This window comes from Theropithecus gelada, unplaced genomic scaffold (genome assembly GCF_003255815.1).
Source record: "Theropithecus gelada isolate Dixy unplaced genomic scaffold, Tgel_1.0 HiC_scaffold_15884, whole genome shotgun sequence".
NCBI lineage: Eukaryota > Metazoa > Chordata > Mammalia > Primates > Cercopithecidae > Theropithecus > Theropithecus gelada.
The window spans coordinates 3,126,550-3,142,692 of NW_020257641.1; the positions used below are offsets into that span (position 1 = coordinate 3,126,550).

The 16,143-nt window shown below is 42.1% G+C and overlaps 1 protein-coding gene across 4 annotated transcripts in view; it reads left to right on the forward strand.

The window, feature by feature from the left end:
* The window catches only part of LOC112617149 (ras-related protein Ral-B), a 53,139-nt gene extending 40,060 nt beyond the window's left edge, over positions 1-13,079 (forward strand). For all 4 annotated transcript variants that reach the window (XM_025373888.1, XM_025373886.1, XM_025373887.1 and 1 more), the window contains 3 exons: positions 3,553-3,761; positions 7,597-7,774; positions 11,504-13,079. In XM_025373888.1, coding sequence (XP_025229673.1) covers positions 3,553-3,761; positions 7,597-7,774; positions 11,504-11,623 — 507 coding nt within the window. In that variant the 3' untranslated portion in view covers positions 11,624-13,079. The remainder of the gene's footprint in view (positions 1-3,552; positions 3,762-7,596; positions 7,775-11,503) is intronic.
* The last annotated feature ends 3,064 nt before the right edge of the window (positions 13,080-16,143 follow it).

Genomic DNA, 16,143 nt, shown 5'->3' on the forward strand with positions numbered 1-16,143 from the left:
TAATGCCAGCACTTTGGGAGGCCAAGGTGGGCGGATCACCTGAGGTCAGGAGTTCGAGACCAGCTTGACCAACATGGAGAAACCCCATCTCTACTAAAAATACAAAATTAGCCAGGTGTGGTGGCACATGCCTGTAAACTCAGCTACTCGGGAGGCTGAGGCAGGAGAATCGCTTGAACCTGGGAGACGGAGGTTGCGGTGAGCCGAGATCGCATCATTGCATTCCACCCGGGGAAAAAAGAGAAAACCCCCATCAAAAAAAAAAAAAAAAAAGGGTACAGAGCTAGCACTGCTGAGGGGAGACTAGGAGAGTCTGGTCTGGAGGTGTGGAGGGTTGGGGGGGGGGGGGGGGGGGGGGGTAGCGGGTGGGGTAAGATGAGGGGGAAGATGCATGCAGAAGATTCAAGAGTTTTTTCTCTTCTTTCTATTCTCTTCCCAGAGACCAGAGAAATCTGTGCCTGGCCTTAGTCTGTTTTTCTCGTGGGCTAACATATTTGAGAACGGGAAAGTGGCAGTTATTGAAGAAATTGTAAAATAAAATCGGGGCAAGGAAGGAATAGAAATGAAGTAGTGTATGTTTGGGGGAGGAGTTCTAACTGATTTTCTAAAACGGTGCTAATAGAACCTTCCATGATGATGAAAATGTTCTGTATCTGTACTGTCTGATACATGTGGCTGTTGTGCATTTGAAATGTGGTTGGTGGCTAGTATATTGGACAGAATGGTTCTAGAATCATAATATTTTAGCTCGAAGAGACCTTAGCAGTAATTCTCAAACCTAGCTGATTATAGAATTTCCTGGGAGACTTAAAAAAAAGGCCTCCTGAATAATGTTGGCGGAGCTGGAGAACTGGGACTGTGTTTCAGTGGTGCTCTCCTGGTGATTCTGACACGTGGCCAGGTGTGGCAGCTCCTGCCTGAGAGATCATCTAGTCAAGCCTGATTTCACCAAAGGAAACTGAGCTCTAGGTTCAGGGAGATCAGCTGTCTAAATCAAGCTTGTCCAGCCTGTGGCCCAGGATTACTTTGAATGTAGCCCGACAAAAATTTGTAAACTCTCTTAAAACATTCTGAGATTCTTCTCACTATATATATATATATTTTAGCTCATCAGCTATCAGTGTATTTTATGTATGGCCCAAGACAATTCTTCTTCCAGTGTGGCCCAGGGAAGCCTAAAGATTGGACACCCCTGGTCTGAAGTCTCCTGCACCATTCAGACTCTGTTCATAGTGCATGCTTAACCCTCATTTAAAGTTTTTTAGTTTCTATGATGGAATTTTCATGAAGATGAGATTATGGAAGGAGCCATAGTCCCAGAGTCTTTATTCTTGTCTAAGTTCTAACTTTGAGAAAAATTGGAGGGAGATGCCAGGGTGGCAGCAGTCAGATTTTAACCTCCTTATGCTCGGCCTAACATACTTGTTTTTGCCTTTTTTGGGAGAGTAAGGTTGGGGATAGAGAGGCTTTGGCAGCAGCTGTTTCAGACTTTCAGTCTCCGGCGAAGTCAGCTTAGAGGAAAGTCAGCTTAGAAAGAAGGGGTCTGCATGAAGTTTGTCTTAGACTCGTGTGTCTTGGGCATCTGAAACTGAGCCACGCAGAGCTCTGCAAGGCCAGTAGGGGATAAGTATGGATCATGCTAATAGGATACAAAGACTTTGTGATTTTCTGTTTCCAGCTGAGCAGTGTAAACATCAGGGTTGTAATGGAATGTTGGGGTAATCAACATACTTTTCACTGAGTACAGAGGTATGTAGGTATGTACGGCAGGACATTCTGACTTCTGTGTCAAAGGAGCCAGTGGAACTCTGGCTGACTTTATTCTCGGAAGTTCAGAAATACACAGTTGAGATAATTTATGGTAGAATTCAGAGATCTTCAGAGGGCAGTGGTGTTTTGGATTTTTTGTCATATATTTTTCTTTTTGGAAAGGAGTTAAAAGAAGGACACTTGAAAGCATAGGCAAGTTTTCACATCTCTATTGGCAGATAATTTATTAGTACACATTGAAGAGAACCTAGTTCTAAGCATGTCTTAATATTTTTATTTTTGAATAGCTGTTAACTGATGATACTCTTTTTAAGTCTTCTTCAAATAACCCTTAATTCACTTTGACATTTCCAATTCCATTTTTAAGTAAAAAAAATTTTTAAATCACAGCCTCATTAAGGTGTAATGCACATATGATGAAATTCGCTCTTTTAAAGTGTACTTTTTTTTTTTTTTTTTGAGATGGAGTTTTTCTCTTGTTGCCTAGGCTGCAGTGCAATGGCACGATCTTAGCTCCCTGCAACCTCCACTTCCCAGGTTCAAGTGATTCTCCTGCCTCAGCCTCCTGAGTAGCTGGGGTTATAGGCGCCCACCACCATGCCCAGCTAATTTTGTGTAATTTTAATAGAGATGGGGTTTCACCACATTAGCTAGGCTGGTCTCGAACTCCTGACCTCAGGTGATCCGCCCGCCCCGGCCTCAAGTGTACAATTTAATAGTTTTTTTTTTTTGTATATTCATACAGATGTGCAGCCATCACCATTGTCTAATTTTAGATCATTTTCATCACTCCAGAAAAAAACAACCTACATATTAGTAGTCATTCCCCGTTACTGCTTCCCCGTCCCACCCCTGACCTCTGGCAACCGCTTTCTGTTTTTATGGATTTGCCTGTTCTGGACATTTCATATAGATGGAATCATACAATATGTGGCCTTTAGGTCTAACTTCTTTCACTCAGCATCGTGTTTTGAAAGTTCTTCCATGTTGCAGTGTGCATTGGTACTTCATTCCTTTCTCAAAAACCCACACCACTAAAAGCCTCTTGGTACACTGTGTTAGTTTGTTCTCTTGCTGCTGTGAAGAAATACCCAAGACTGGGTAGTTTATAAAGAGGAGAGGGTTATAGCCTCTTTTCTTCCACTGGGCTGGGGAGGCCTCGGGAAACTTACAGTCATGGCAAAAGGGGGAGCAAACATGTCCTTCTTCACAAGGCGCCAGGAAGAAGTGCCTAGTGAAGTGGGGAAAAGTCCCTGATGGAACCATCAGGTCCTGTGAGAACTCACTCACTGTCACAAGAACAGAATAGGGGTACCGCCCCCGTGATCTCATTGTCTCCCGTAAGGTAACTCCCCCAACACACTGGGATTATAATTCGGATTACAACCTACATGATGAGAGTTGGGTGGGGATGCAGAACCAGACCATATCATACATCTTGCCAAATTACTTTTCAGATGAGTTTTATACTTCTGTTATGAATAAGAACTCCAGTTTCTCACCCTTGCAGGTATTTGCATTATAATTTTATATTGACAATAATATTACCAAGTGTTCTGCTCTGTGCCTGGTTTCCTCATCTGTAAACTGGGATATCTGTCCTTATTGTTTAAAAACAAAAAATGGCAAAACGGAACTATAAAGAACAGAAGTGTTATGTAAAATGTTACTTCTATAGTGTCCTGTTCATAGTGTGAAGTGCCCATATGTGGAATTTTGTTTTTTGGCAAATTTTATTCCCCTTAAGACTTTGTTAATTACCGATAATGTTTATTTCCTCAGTTTGTAGAAGACTATGAACCTACCAAAGCTGACAGTTATAGAAAGAAAGTGGTTCTTGATGGGGAAGAAGTTCAGATAGATATTCTGGACACCGCTGGGCAAGAGGACTACGCAGCCATTCGAGATAACTACTTTCGGAGTGGGGAAGGGTTTCTTCTTGTGTTCTCAATCACAGAACATGAATCCTTTACAGCAACTGCCGAATTCAGGTATGTCTGAAATGAAATAGCAGAAGCCCCCAGGAGGCTTTTTGCCTTTTTTCATATGTCTTAGGCTTATAAGGAATTTGGGGCTGAGCATACTAGGAGAGGGCTGAGCTTGTTCTCAGGAATAATTCTGTCTAAAGGATCTTCTAGGGCTGGGCATGGTGGCTCACGCCTGTAATCCCAGCACTTTGGGAGGCCAAGGTGGGCGATCACGAGGTTAGGAGATCGGGACCATCCTGGCTAACACGGTGAAACCCCGTCTCTACTAAAAATACAGAAAAAATTAGCTGGGTGTGGTGGCAGGTACCTGTAGTCCCAGCTACTCAGGAGGCTGAGGCGGGAGAATGGCGTGAACCTGGGAGGTGGAGGTTGCCGTGAGCCCGTGAGCTGAGATTGCGTCACTGCACTCCAGCCTGGGCGACAGAGCCAGACTCTGCCTCAAAAAAAAAAAAAAAAAAAAAAAAAGAGAATCTTCTGGGGCTCTCTGAATCTAATCTTGGCACATTATAGACCATGATGATTATAATCTCTTCGGGCTTTCCTGATCTGTGATTTCTGAATGAAATAATTTTAAGAGTCTTGTTGTCCCTGAAAAAGAATGAAGCTATTCCATATACTCAAGAACTTATGATTTTGTTCCTATAAATCCTGAGAGATTTTCATTGATAAATTAACCATCTATCTTTTTAATAATTTTACTAAAAAAAGTAGCAGATTCAGTTTGTTTTGAAGGTTATGAAACAGTGACCGGAGAGTGAAAGATGTGAGTCAAAACGACCATTTGCTGCTACTTAAGGACTTCTAGCATAGTGGAGGGGTGAGAACGTGGCTTTAGAGTCAGGAGACCTGGTTTGAATCCCTGCCTTGCCACTCACTGACCATGGGCAAGTTTACTTAGTGTCAGGATTTTGTTTCTTTCTCTGGAAATGCACTTGTGAGTTGAGAAATGAAATGAAAGGATGCATTAGACGGTGAATTTCATGGGGGCAGGAACCTGGCTACCCTCCATTGTCCCCAGGCCCTGTCACAGTACACACACGTGGCACTTCCATAGTGAGTAGAATATCCATTGTTATTTATTTTAAAATGTGGCAGTTATTCTCCATGAAGGTGTTAGAGAAGAAAGAAAAAAAAATATGGCAGTGAAAAATACCTTAAGTTCATTTTGTTATAAAGAAATAGCCTTTTGGGCATAATTATTACGCTCTGTAAATGTCTCTTTACGCCATGCCCTTCCTGTTTCTCCTACATAATTAGATTTTTAAAAATCTCTTCTTATAAATATATCTATCTGGATGACTTTTTAAGAAGCAGATCTAGAGTTTAGTAGGGAACTGAAGAGAAAAAGCCCCAAATCAATCAGTTTTTAAAATTCTTTAGTAAGTTCTGGTCTGACAGTAAGGTGGGCAGCCAGAGGTGAAAAGGAGAAAGCTAACTATCCTTCCAGGACTTGGACGGAAGCATCACTGAGCCAGGTGAGCGCAGGTCACCCAGCAGGGCGAGTGAAGGATAATAGGGAGGTGCCTCAGTGATGCTTCATAGCTGCAGGCTTCAGAGTTGAAGACCTACTTTTCTGGAAGCAGAGTGCGTGTGTTGCAGTGACCAGTTAAATGACTGTGTGTGACTCATTATGAGAAGTCCTGTTACTTTTTAGACATTTCAGACCTTCCTAAGGGCTGCTGTGTTTGAATGTAGCCCATGCATTTATAATTGTTTGCATCTACATAGTTGTTCTTAATGCCTCCTAGAAGGTAAAACAGGACAGATGCACACACGCTCTTCTTCTTCCCTGCCCCGAGCCTTTTGATTTCCTGTTGTTCTGTGACTTACCTAGAAGGGAAGTGGGCAGGAGAGTCCTTTGCAGAGGATATGAAGAAATACAGGTATTTAAAGTGTCCCTTGTCCTCTCCTCAGTCACCAGACGCACAGATAGTACTAGGGCGTTCTCACAGAGTAGGAGCAGGGCTCCCCTCATCATGGAAAAGGGTTTTGGCTGTTAGGTGAAAAGAGAGATCCGTAGAAGAAAAAGGACAGATGAATACCTAAAACCAGAAAGAAGGGGAATTAGTTCTTCTGACTTGAATTTTGCTTAGGTTTCTCACATTGTTGGGAATGGAAGAATGCAGGTCGATTATCTGAGCCCTGTGGCTAAACTTAGTCAGTTTACTTCATGCCTGTTAGCAGTTTTAAAACAGCATTTCTCTATTATCTTCCAAATAGAAAGGCCCCAATATAAAATGACATGTGAATATGCTGTCTTCCTTGAAACTTTTCCTGGAAAATATTTTATGAAGTAAGATAAATAGGCTTGTTGTTAAGAGACCAGAACTTGGTACTCCCATTTTTGGATTGATATGTTTATCAGTGAGGTAATTTTGTGTTCCCCTGCAAGGCTAATGAGCCAGAAAGCTGTCAGTTTTTATTGTTCATAGTTTATATTGATCACATGACTTTTAAATGTATCTTGTTCTTTGACCCGAGTTCAAATGTAGGATATAACAAGGCTACACAAAGCCAGTTTCAAGCATCTTTTCATCTTTTTAGTTTGTCTTAAAATATTTGCTATCTGGCACTTAAATTGACTACATGGAAATTTTATTATTATTATTATTTTTTGTAGATACAAGGTCTCCCTATGTTGCCCAGACTGGTCTTGAATTCCTGGGCTCAAGTGATCCTCCCTCCTCAGGCTCCCAAAGTGCTGGGATTACAGATGTGAGCCACCACGCCTGGCCTAGAAAATAATTTTATTATTGTGAAATGTTACCCTATACCATATAAAAGTCAGTGCAGATCTCTAAAAAATACATTTTGAGGGGGACTCTTTTTAGAATATATTGGAATATAAAAATAGAAATATTCTCACTGGACCAAAATAATGGGAATGGGATATTTAATTTTTAAAAAAATATTTGGTTTTGATTAGTACTTTCAGATAGCTGATAATTTTTAGTAGATGTAAAATTTAATGTGCTATGGGTAATGGTATTTTTATAGAAGACACTTTTGAAGAACTTTTCCATAGGGCTTGTAGTATTTCCTTTCGTTTTTTTCACTTTGTAGTAGAAAAATGGTATGTATTAGAATGTGATTACTGCCTAACATATCTGTCCCAATTCTGTGGCCTCTAACATTACTGTGTCTGCATAGAAACTGGGGGTGGGATGACATACTTGTCATGTACACATGCAGATCTAATCAAAGCTGAAGTTTCAAAACAAAACAATATTCACCTTTCCTACTTGAGATTCCCTTGGACATTTATGATCTGTTCAGTTCTGTTCTATAATCTATTTCATTGAGGGAAAGGGGGGAAACTGCTGGTTGTGACCCACTAGATTGGTTTCGTGATCCACTAACAGACTGCCACCTTCTGTATAGAAAACACTGGATTTCATAGCTTTTATGTTACAAAGAAATATTTTCAGGGGAATTAGCATTTTATGGAGATAGTTCCTTTAGCTTGTTTTTATTGCAGAGATTGACCATTTTTCTTCTTTTTCTTTTTTTTTTTTGTACGTAAGTTGGGGACCCTGTTGTGATGCAAAATCCTGGGCTCCTATCCAGACACCTACTTCTGTAAGACTGGGCCCAGAAATCTGCATTTGTAATGAGTGTCCTAGGGGATTCTCATGCAGGCAAACTGAGAACCCGACTTGGAAGACACTTGTCTCGCTCATGACTGCCTCTAGGGAGTGCTTTCTCAGAACATGCCCTAAATCTGATTATTTTTTTTCCCCTTCTGCCTTAGGAAAGGCTTTTATTTTAGCTGGGTTCACAAAACTGGGGTTGTTACTTTGGTTTTTTTAGCTGCTGTATTTTTGGTGTAACACCTTAGGGAACAGATTCTCCGTGTGAAGGCTGAAGAAGATAAAATTCCATTGCTTGTCGTGGGAAACAAGTCTGACTTAGAGGAGCGGAGGCAGGTGCCTGTGGAGGAGGCCAGGAGTAAAGCCGAAGAGTGGGGTGTGCAGTACGTGGAGACATCGGCGAAGACGCGGGCCAACGTGGACAAGGTAGGTGTGCACTCTGTGTGGTTCTCAGAAACAGACCTGAGAAACAGCAGAATGGAGGCATCTCACCTGGTGGGTTTTATGAAACCATTTATGAAAACTAGGTGAAGGTTCTGATTTATATGAATGTCTAAGCCATTATCGTGATTATAATGAGAAGCATTGAGAGGATATCACCCTGTATTTCAAACAGCTCACAGAACCTTTCACTTTGTCAAGAGGTTTCATTAGAGTATGCTTAATGTGTTTTTTGGGGTTTTTTTTTGTTTTTTTTTTTTTTTGAGACAAAGTCTCACTGTGACACCAGGCTGGAGTGGTGTGATCTCAGTGCACTGAAACCTCTGCCTTCTGGGCTCAAGCAATCCTCCTACCTCACCCTCCCAAGTAGCTGGGAACACAGATGTGCACCACCTGTAGCACCACCACACTGGCTGTTTTTTGTGGAGATGGGGTTTCACCATGTTGCCCAGGGTGGTCTCAAAGTCCTGGGCTCAAGTGATCTGCCTGCTTCAGCCTCCCAAAGTGCTGGGATTACAGGTGTGAGCCCCACACCCGGCCATCTATGCTTACTGTTGGTGTGGTCCTGGGAAGGATGGTGGGACAAGGCCACTGGTTTGTGAAGGCTGGGCTGGAGGGATGGACGTCATTAGCTTCTGTGTGTGCTGTTACCTCCCACAGCCTTGCTCTTCAGGAGCAAGGTGGGCGGGCCTGGCTGCTTCTAGGAGGTTCCCCCGTAGGTGCCCTTGAAAGATATGTGGAGCTTCTTGATTTTGCTTTCATTGAGTTATTGGTTAGATTTGTTCTTTTCACCTTACTGTTCACTGACAGAGCCACAGTGTTCTGTCTTTGTAGTGTAGTCTGTAAATAGTATTTGCTCTCAGAAATCAACTCTCTGGGATCTCTTTTTTTTTTCTCTTATCCCATCCCAGCATACTTTCTCAATCAAATCTCTGAAGCTAATAAAAGGGTGACCTTGAGTGACAATGATGAATGCTGACAATTTGAAAATCCACCTGTCAGGGGTTGCTATTGTCAGGCCTTTTTTCTTTTTAAAATTAAGGTTCATTGTGGTTGCCACACAGCTAAAATCTTAACGCTGTACCTTAAAGATGAGGCTTTCCTTCTGCCTTGAGCTCATTCACTAGCTCTCACTGCATATCCGTGTGCTTGTACAATCTAAGCACATAGCACTTTGGCGGCCTCACAGTGGACACGTCTGCTTTTTGTTCTGCGGCATCAGCATCTGAATTCCCCATATTCCCATCTTCTGTTTCTCTTTCTTGTGCAGAAACATTCCCATTTGCTTCATTACCTGACAAGGGAGAGATTTTTTTTTTTTTTTTTTTTTGAGACGGAGTCTCACTCTGAGGCCCAGGCTGGAGTGGTGCAGTGGCCGGATCTCGGCTCACTGCAAGTTCCGCCTCCCGGGTTTACGCCATTCTCCTGCCTCAGCCTCCCGAGTAGCTGGGACTACAGGCACCCGCCACCTCGCCCGGCTAGTTTTTTTGTATTTTTTTTTTTTTAGAGATGGGGTTTCACCATGTTAACCAGGATGGTCTCGATTTCCTGACCTCGTGATCCGCGTGTCTCGGCCTCCCAAAGTGCTGGGATTACAGGCTTGAGCCACCGTGCCCGAGGGAGAGATTTTTATCCAAGCTTTATTTTCACTTGAAATGGTGCTAGAAGAACATTGGTATTTAGAATGTTGTATTAGAAGGGATTTGCTTTAGTCGCACTTTGGCAAGATGCATCTATTTGTATGTATCGTACATAAAAATATGTATCTTAGGAGACATATACATGTAGGATAGATATACATATAGGATATATATATCCTACAACCTAAGTCCATTTAGTTGTAATCTGCAATGGGAAGCGCATGTTCCTTTGTCAGCTTTTCTTTATATTGTCATCTCTCAACTCTTACACTCTCATATTCTTGTGCTACTTAAAATATTTTTATTAAATTATTTTCCAGCTGTGGAAACCACACAGGAAATCCAGAAATATGCCTCATTTAAAAAAAATCAGGGAGACTCTCTCAGCTTGGAACTGTGGATGTGTATTTCCTGGATGGGTTGTCGTGTGGGGGGTCTGCGTTGTCATCTCCCCTCATCTGCTGGACCAGCTTGACCTGCCAAACAGGAACCAGCAGAGATTTATGACTGGCAGCGTTGTATTCACTTGTAAAGAATTTATATGAAAGGTGTGATAAGATCAGCCCATGAACAACTTTGTCATCATTTTAAGTTGGATGCCCTCCATTCCCCTCCTCTTGTCTTTTGCTGTTAGGACAAAAAGACAAACCTGTAGCATTGGAAGCTGTTCACTGTTGCTGTCTCGAGTAGTGCTTTCCTGAGAGGCTGGCGAGAAGGGGTGTTTGGGTTGGCCTGATCTAGCTGGGGGCTGGGGTTGGGGGTGCTTTTCTGTGCCTGGAGCTGGTGGTAAATGCATGTGGAGCCCCACACTCCAGAGGCTTGATCTTGCTTTTCACCAAGAAGGTGGTGTGGCCATGAAGGAGCTTGTGGTTTTGTGTGAATGTCCAAAGATAAGGACTGTGCTCAGTCCCACACTTGCAGTCTCTGTCATTCTCTGTGAGAAATCTCAAATGTCTCTTCGTAGGATTCATATTTTGTCTGCTTGGGTATAATCAGTCCTCTGGCATGATTGCTGGTAGCAGAGGGCAAAACCCAGACTACTATGACAAAAGGATAATCCGTATCTAAATAACACCCTGACCTTCAAAGGACAAGTCTCATCAGTTCTTGATAAAGTTCCTCTCAGCTGACATCACAAAGGTCGGAGGAGTGGTTGTTCCTGAGATTGAGGGTGGGGGAGTGTGCGTGGGGAGGGATAGGGTGGCCAGAAGGACATCTCTCCTCCTCTGTCTTCTCAGTCCCCTAGTGCAGGAGCTTTAGTTATTGATACTTTACGCCCTCCTCCTGCCACCCTACTGCCTCCCCAGGGCTGCTCTTGTGGAGTTAGCTGGGAAAACTGTCATGCATAATGATGTTCCAATCTCTGTGGGGTCCTTGTAAGGATTAAATCAGATGCAGGGGTGTCAAGAGCACCTGGGAGCAGGGACTCATCACGGCATTCTTCCCTTTCCTGGTGGTTGGAAATGCTAGAAATTCTGCTTGCTGTTATTACTCTCAATATTTGTAAATTTTATAAATGTGTAGATCTGTTCTATGCAAAAATACATCTTACCTTTCATCAAACTTATTGTAAGATTTTATCATTTTGAAAGCAGCCATTAGGCTGGGTGCAGTGGCTGATGCCTGTAATCCCAGCACTTGGAAGGCCGAGGTGGCCGATTGCTTGAGCTCAGGAGTTCAAGACTGCCTTGGGCAACATGGGGAGACCCTGTCTGAATTAAAAAAAAAAAAAAAAGCCGCTGTTGCATGGCAGTGACAGTACCATGATTCTGTCCTTGGCTTGAGCAGTTGTGCGATATGAGCAGTTGCATGAGAGATGTTTGCTTTGTATAATTAGAATTTTTTAAGGTTAATTTTTCTTATTTGCCCATATCTATTGTTTCTGTTGACATATGGTTTATAAAAATCAGTTTGACTTTATGCTTTAAAATATAACTACATATCCTGCTTAGTCAGATTATTTCATTGAATCCTTCAATGCTGTGTTCACAGTGTCAGATTAATAAAAGAAAAAAGTCATTAAATGGCTCTATCTTCACTTCATTCTTTTTACTCCTTCCTCCTCACCCCCTAGGTGTTCTTTGACCTAATGAGAGAAATCAGAACAAAGAAGATGTCCGAAAACAAAGACAAGAATGGCAAGAAAAGCGGCAAGAACAAGAAAAGTTTTAAAGAAAGATGTTGCTTACTATGAATGTCAAGGTGACGGATGAAGCCAGCTGCCCATAAGGACACAGGGCTGGGTTGGTAAAGAGAAGGCTGTGGTTGACTTCTTGCTTGTGCTTCCTGCTCTCCCCAACTTCATTCACTCAGACTTCTTTAAATGGGGAAAAATATTTTTGTGACTCAGTGGCTGGCAGAAGAAACAAGCCCATACAAGTGGAAGGGCTGCTTTGTCAGGAGGTTGTGGAGTTTCTGTCTTCTCCCCTTCTTCCCTCCCAAAAGCTTAACTATGTATAAAGTGCCGCAGATGGGAGACAGCTGTAAATTACAGAGAGAGAGAATTGTCACAGCATCTTATTTTGTTCCTAGTTTTATAACATTACCATCCTTTGTTTTGAACTACAAATATTGTAGTGGGTTTTGGAGGAGGGAGTGGAGTAAGATGCCCTCCCACTTTTATCAGGTTAGTAGTAGTGCTGAGAAAAATCCCTTCAGCTCTAAGCACACTGAAAAATCCACCGAGTTTTTGGGTAAGTTTCTTGGCAATACCCTATGGATCTGAAACAGCTAAAAAAATGAATTCGAATTGCGCCAAATAGGTCAATACCAAGCTTCCGAATCCTCCTCACATATGAAAAGTGAAAGTTGTGAGTTGTTTTCCTCTTATTTAAATACTGGCCAATTATAGTCTGTGTTGGTTATTTTTCTCCTGTAAGCATCCTGATTTTTATGTAGGAATTTTTTTTTGGCAGACCAAGTGAAGACTCAAGAATGGTGTACATTATAAATGACACACGTTTCCACTCATGTAGATATTTTTAAGTTCTTTGGCTAAGTCCTCTCCTAACTGCTCGTCCTCTGGTTAGGCCCCTCCCTCTCCACTAGTGGCGAATGCATGTGTCTTTCTGATCAGCGTCACTGCGCACAGAGGTCTATTGAGCCTCTTGCTAAGTGTCTCACACACACTCTTCCCAAAGACGCGATGAATTAAAGTTGTATCCTGAAATCATGAAGCCAGAGCCTGTGCCAGACCTTCTGCTACCTCTCATAGAATTGCTCTGTAATTCCAAATTTAAAATTAGAAGTGGAGAGAGATAAGCCATTGCCCCGTTGCCTCTGAGAATTGGCTGCTGTTTCTAATCTAATTATTTTCTAAGATAGCCAGATAGTTAGAAAAAGATTTTCATTGATGAGATATTTTTAAACTTGCTTGCATCAGTATTTTAAATTGAGCAAACTGTAAGATTTTCATCAGGAAAGGAGCACTGTGGTAAAAAGCCCAGTATTCACATTTTTTCCCAGTTTTCAGAAGTGACATTTCATATATAGGTGCCAAAAGTGAATTGGGGTGCGGAGAGCGGGAACCTTTTGAATTTACGATTATCACAGAGATTGTGGAAATTATGATCTGACTGGAAAACGATCCTGTATCCCCTCCCAAATAATCATGGGCTTTTTTTTTTTGAATAAAAAAGCAGACAAATAGACTTTCTTGGGATTGCAGCCTTTTTATTTTATCCTTTTGTCATCCATGTGAAATGCAAGTACTCCAGGAATGGCCAGTTATTCATTATTGTTCTTGTCAGGCATTCTTCAATATCTGACAAACTATTTCAATTAATACTTGAGTTGGGGGAAATAAAATGATAAGTATCAGCAGTCATTTTAACTTCATGTTTCCTCCATCTCTTCTTAAAATTTAAAAAGTTGAGGGTAATGACACTCTTGAATTTTTGAAACAAGCTTTTTGTTTTCATCCTTGTTTGCCATCCATTTGATATCAGTTCTAGTCAAGAGTGGGTAAATTTGGGCCGGTCACAGTGGCTCACGCCTGTAATCCCCAGCACTTTGAGAGGCTGAGGTGGGCAGATCACGTGAGGTCAGGAGTTCATGACCAGCCTGGGGGAAACCCCATCTCTACTAAAAATATGCACAAATTAGCCAGGCGTGGTGGCAGGTGCCTGTAATCCCACCTACTTGGGAGGCTGAAGCAGGAGAATCACTTGAACCCTGGAGATGGGGGTTGCAGTGAGCTGAGATCATGCCACTGCACTGCAGCCTGGGCAACAGAGCAAGACTCCATCTCAAAAAAAAAAATTTGGAATATGTACAAGTGAATTAAAGATGTTATGACTTATTTCATGCTATAGAAATTATACTTGATATATTCTATTAATATATTTCTACAATTATATTTAATTGGATAGCCGTTAGAAATGGATCTTCTAACAAAATAACTTGTACATATGAGATTCTTAGCTATTGAAAAATAATGAAGCCATGCTGCTTATAAATTTGAAACACACTCACTAAATGTTTAGATATGTCCATAGCTTAGCGCTATTTTAAAAAGTATTTATTTTAGAACTATTTGAGCACCTACTTGGTGTCGAGCTCTATTCTAGGTGCCGGGGATGTGGTGTTGAACAAGATAGGCAAGATCTGCACTCCCCTGGAGCTTAAGCTTTAGTAAGGAAAGAGAAATGAAAACACCAGGATAACTGCTTTAATGAAAATTGAGCAGTATGACAGAAAATGTCTCTAAGGCATAGAGCTGATTTAAATTGGGTAGCAAACAGGCTTCTCCAAGGGAGTGATGCGTAAACTGAGACTTGGTGACCAGAAGGAGCCAGTGCTGTGAGGAGCGCATGGGCTGGGTGCAGAAGCTTTCCAGGCTAGAATAATACAGCTAGTCCCAGGATCCTAAAGTGTTCAGGAAGAAACCCAACGACCAGTATACAGCTGGAGTACAAGGGAGCAGGAGCAGAGTATTAGAAATAGATGTAACAATCTATGATTTCATCAGGTAATGTGGGGAAAAGTATGTTGACATAATTTTCTACAAGTGCCCTATTAAATCTAAGGTACCCTGATTATAAGACAACATAAACAATTTATGTACCACTAGGAACCCTACCAATTAAATGATTTCATCCTGATTCCAATGACATAAAAATGTAGGAGAAAATGGGTCTTTTAGATTAGGTCAATTGTGGCATATAATTTAAATGACAACTGAAATACAAAACTCACCTCTGTTGGTCTGTGAGCTACTTTCTAATAAAGCACCATAGAAGCTTAACAGTGTTTGAAAAGTACTAATATGTTAATGTTATAGCAGTAAACTTGACCTTGATTTTTCATTTTAAAAGTTTATTATTATTATTATTATTATTATTATTATTATTTGAGACGGAGTCTCGCTCTGTCGCCCAGGCTGGAGTGTAGTAGCATGATCTCGGCTCCCTGCAAGCTCTGCCTCCTGGGTTCATGCCATTCTCCCGCCTCAGCCTCCCAAGTAGCTGGGACTACAGGTGCCCGCCACCATGCCTGGCTAATTTTGTTTTTGTATTTCTTTTTTAGTAGAGACAGGGTTTCACCTTGTTAGCCAGGATGATCTTGATCTCCTGACCTCATGATCTGCCTGCCTTGGCCTCCAAAAGTCCTGGGATTATAGGCGTGAGCCATGGCATCCGGCCAAAATTATTATTATTATTTTATGTTTGTTTGAGGTGGAGTTTCGCTCTTGTTGCCCAGGCTGGAGTGCAATGGCATGATCTTGGCTCACTGCAGCCTCCGCCTCCTGGGTTCAAGTGACTCTCCTGCCACAGCCTCCCAAGTAGCTGGGATTACAGGCATGTGCCACTACACCTGGCTAATTTTGTATTTTTAGTAGAGGCAGGGTTTCACCATGTTGGTCAGGCTGGTCTCAAACTCCTGACCTCAGGTGATCCACCCACCTTGGCCTCCCAAAGTGCTGGGATTACAGGCATGAGCTACCACGCCTGGCCTAAAATTATTTTATCAAAATTCTAACTGCATGGGCTTTAAAGTCCAGTGGCCTAGAAGTTCTTGTGATGGAAAGAACTTCAGTTTCACTCTTCCCTGCTCCAGCTTCAAAGCTCACTTCTAACCCATTCTACTCTCAGCTCATTCATTGGGTACTCCTGTATTTCTAAATAATCATCTTATGCCATTATTTCTTGATTTTCAACCTCAGACCTTTCCAGTAAGGACTTGACATGACAGACAAGGATTTAGCTCACCCATTCCCCTCACCCCCAGTTACCACTGTCAGCAGTAATTTCAGTTTTAATTCCTTTCTTGGTGACTGCCATACCTTTAAAACCATACATTTAAACTTCCGTTTTCTTATTTGGTCAACTCTCGAAAGTGCTGCGTGGTTCCCCACTTGGAAAGGTGAGGGTGTGAGCAGTCCTGCCGCCATCTCTTGACCCCGTCTCTTTCCCAGCTCTTGTCAGTTCTTTCTTCTTTGTTTACATTATCAGGATGGATGACATGGGCATTCCATTCTGTGACCATAATTCTGGCGTTGGTGCTTCCTGTAGATTAATTCTGAAAGTTGAACATCAGTCATGGATGATGTGGTTATTCTCACTTGTGAACCTGGCTCATTGCCGAGCTGAGCACTGTGCAGCAGTTGCACGTCCTTCGCCGTGCTGTGCAGGCCACCACTTGAAGGAGTATTCCTAGTGTCTGGTCCAGTGGGCTGTTGTTGGCTGCCTGGATCACGCCACGTGTGGGCTTCAG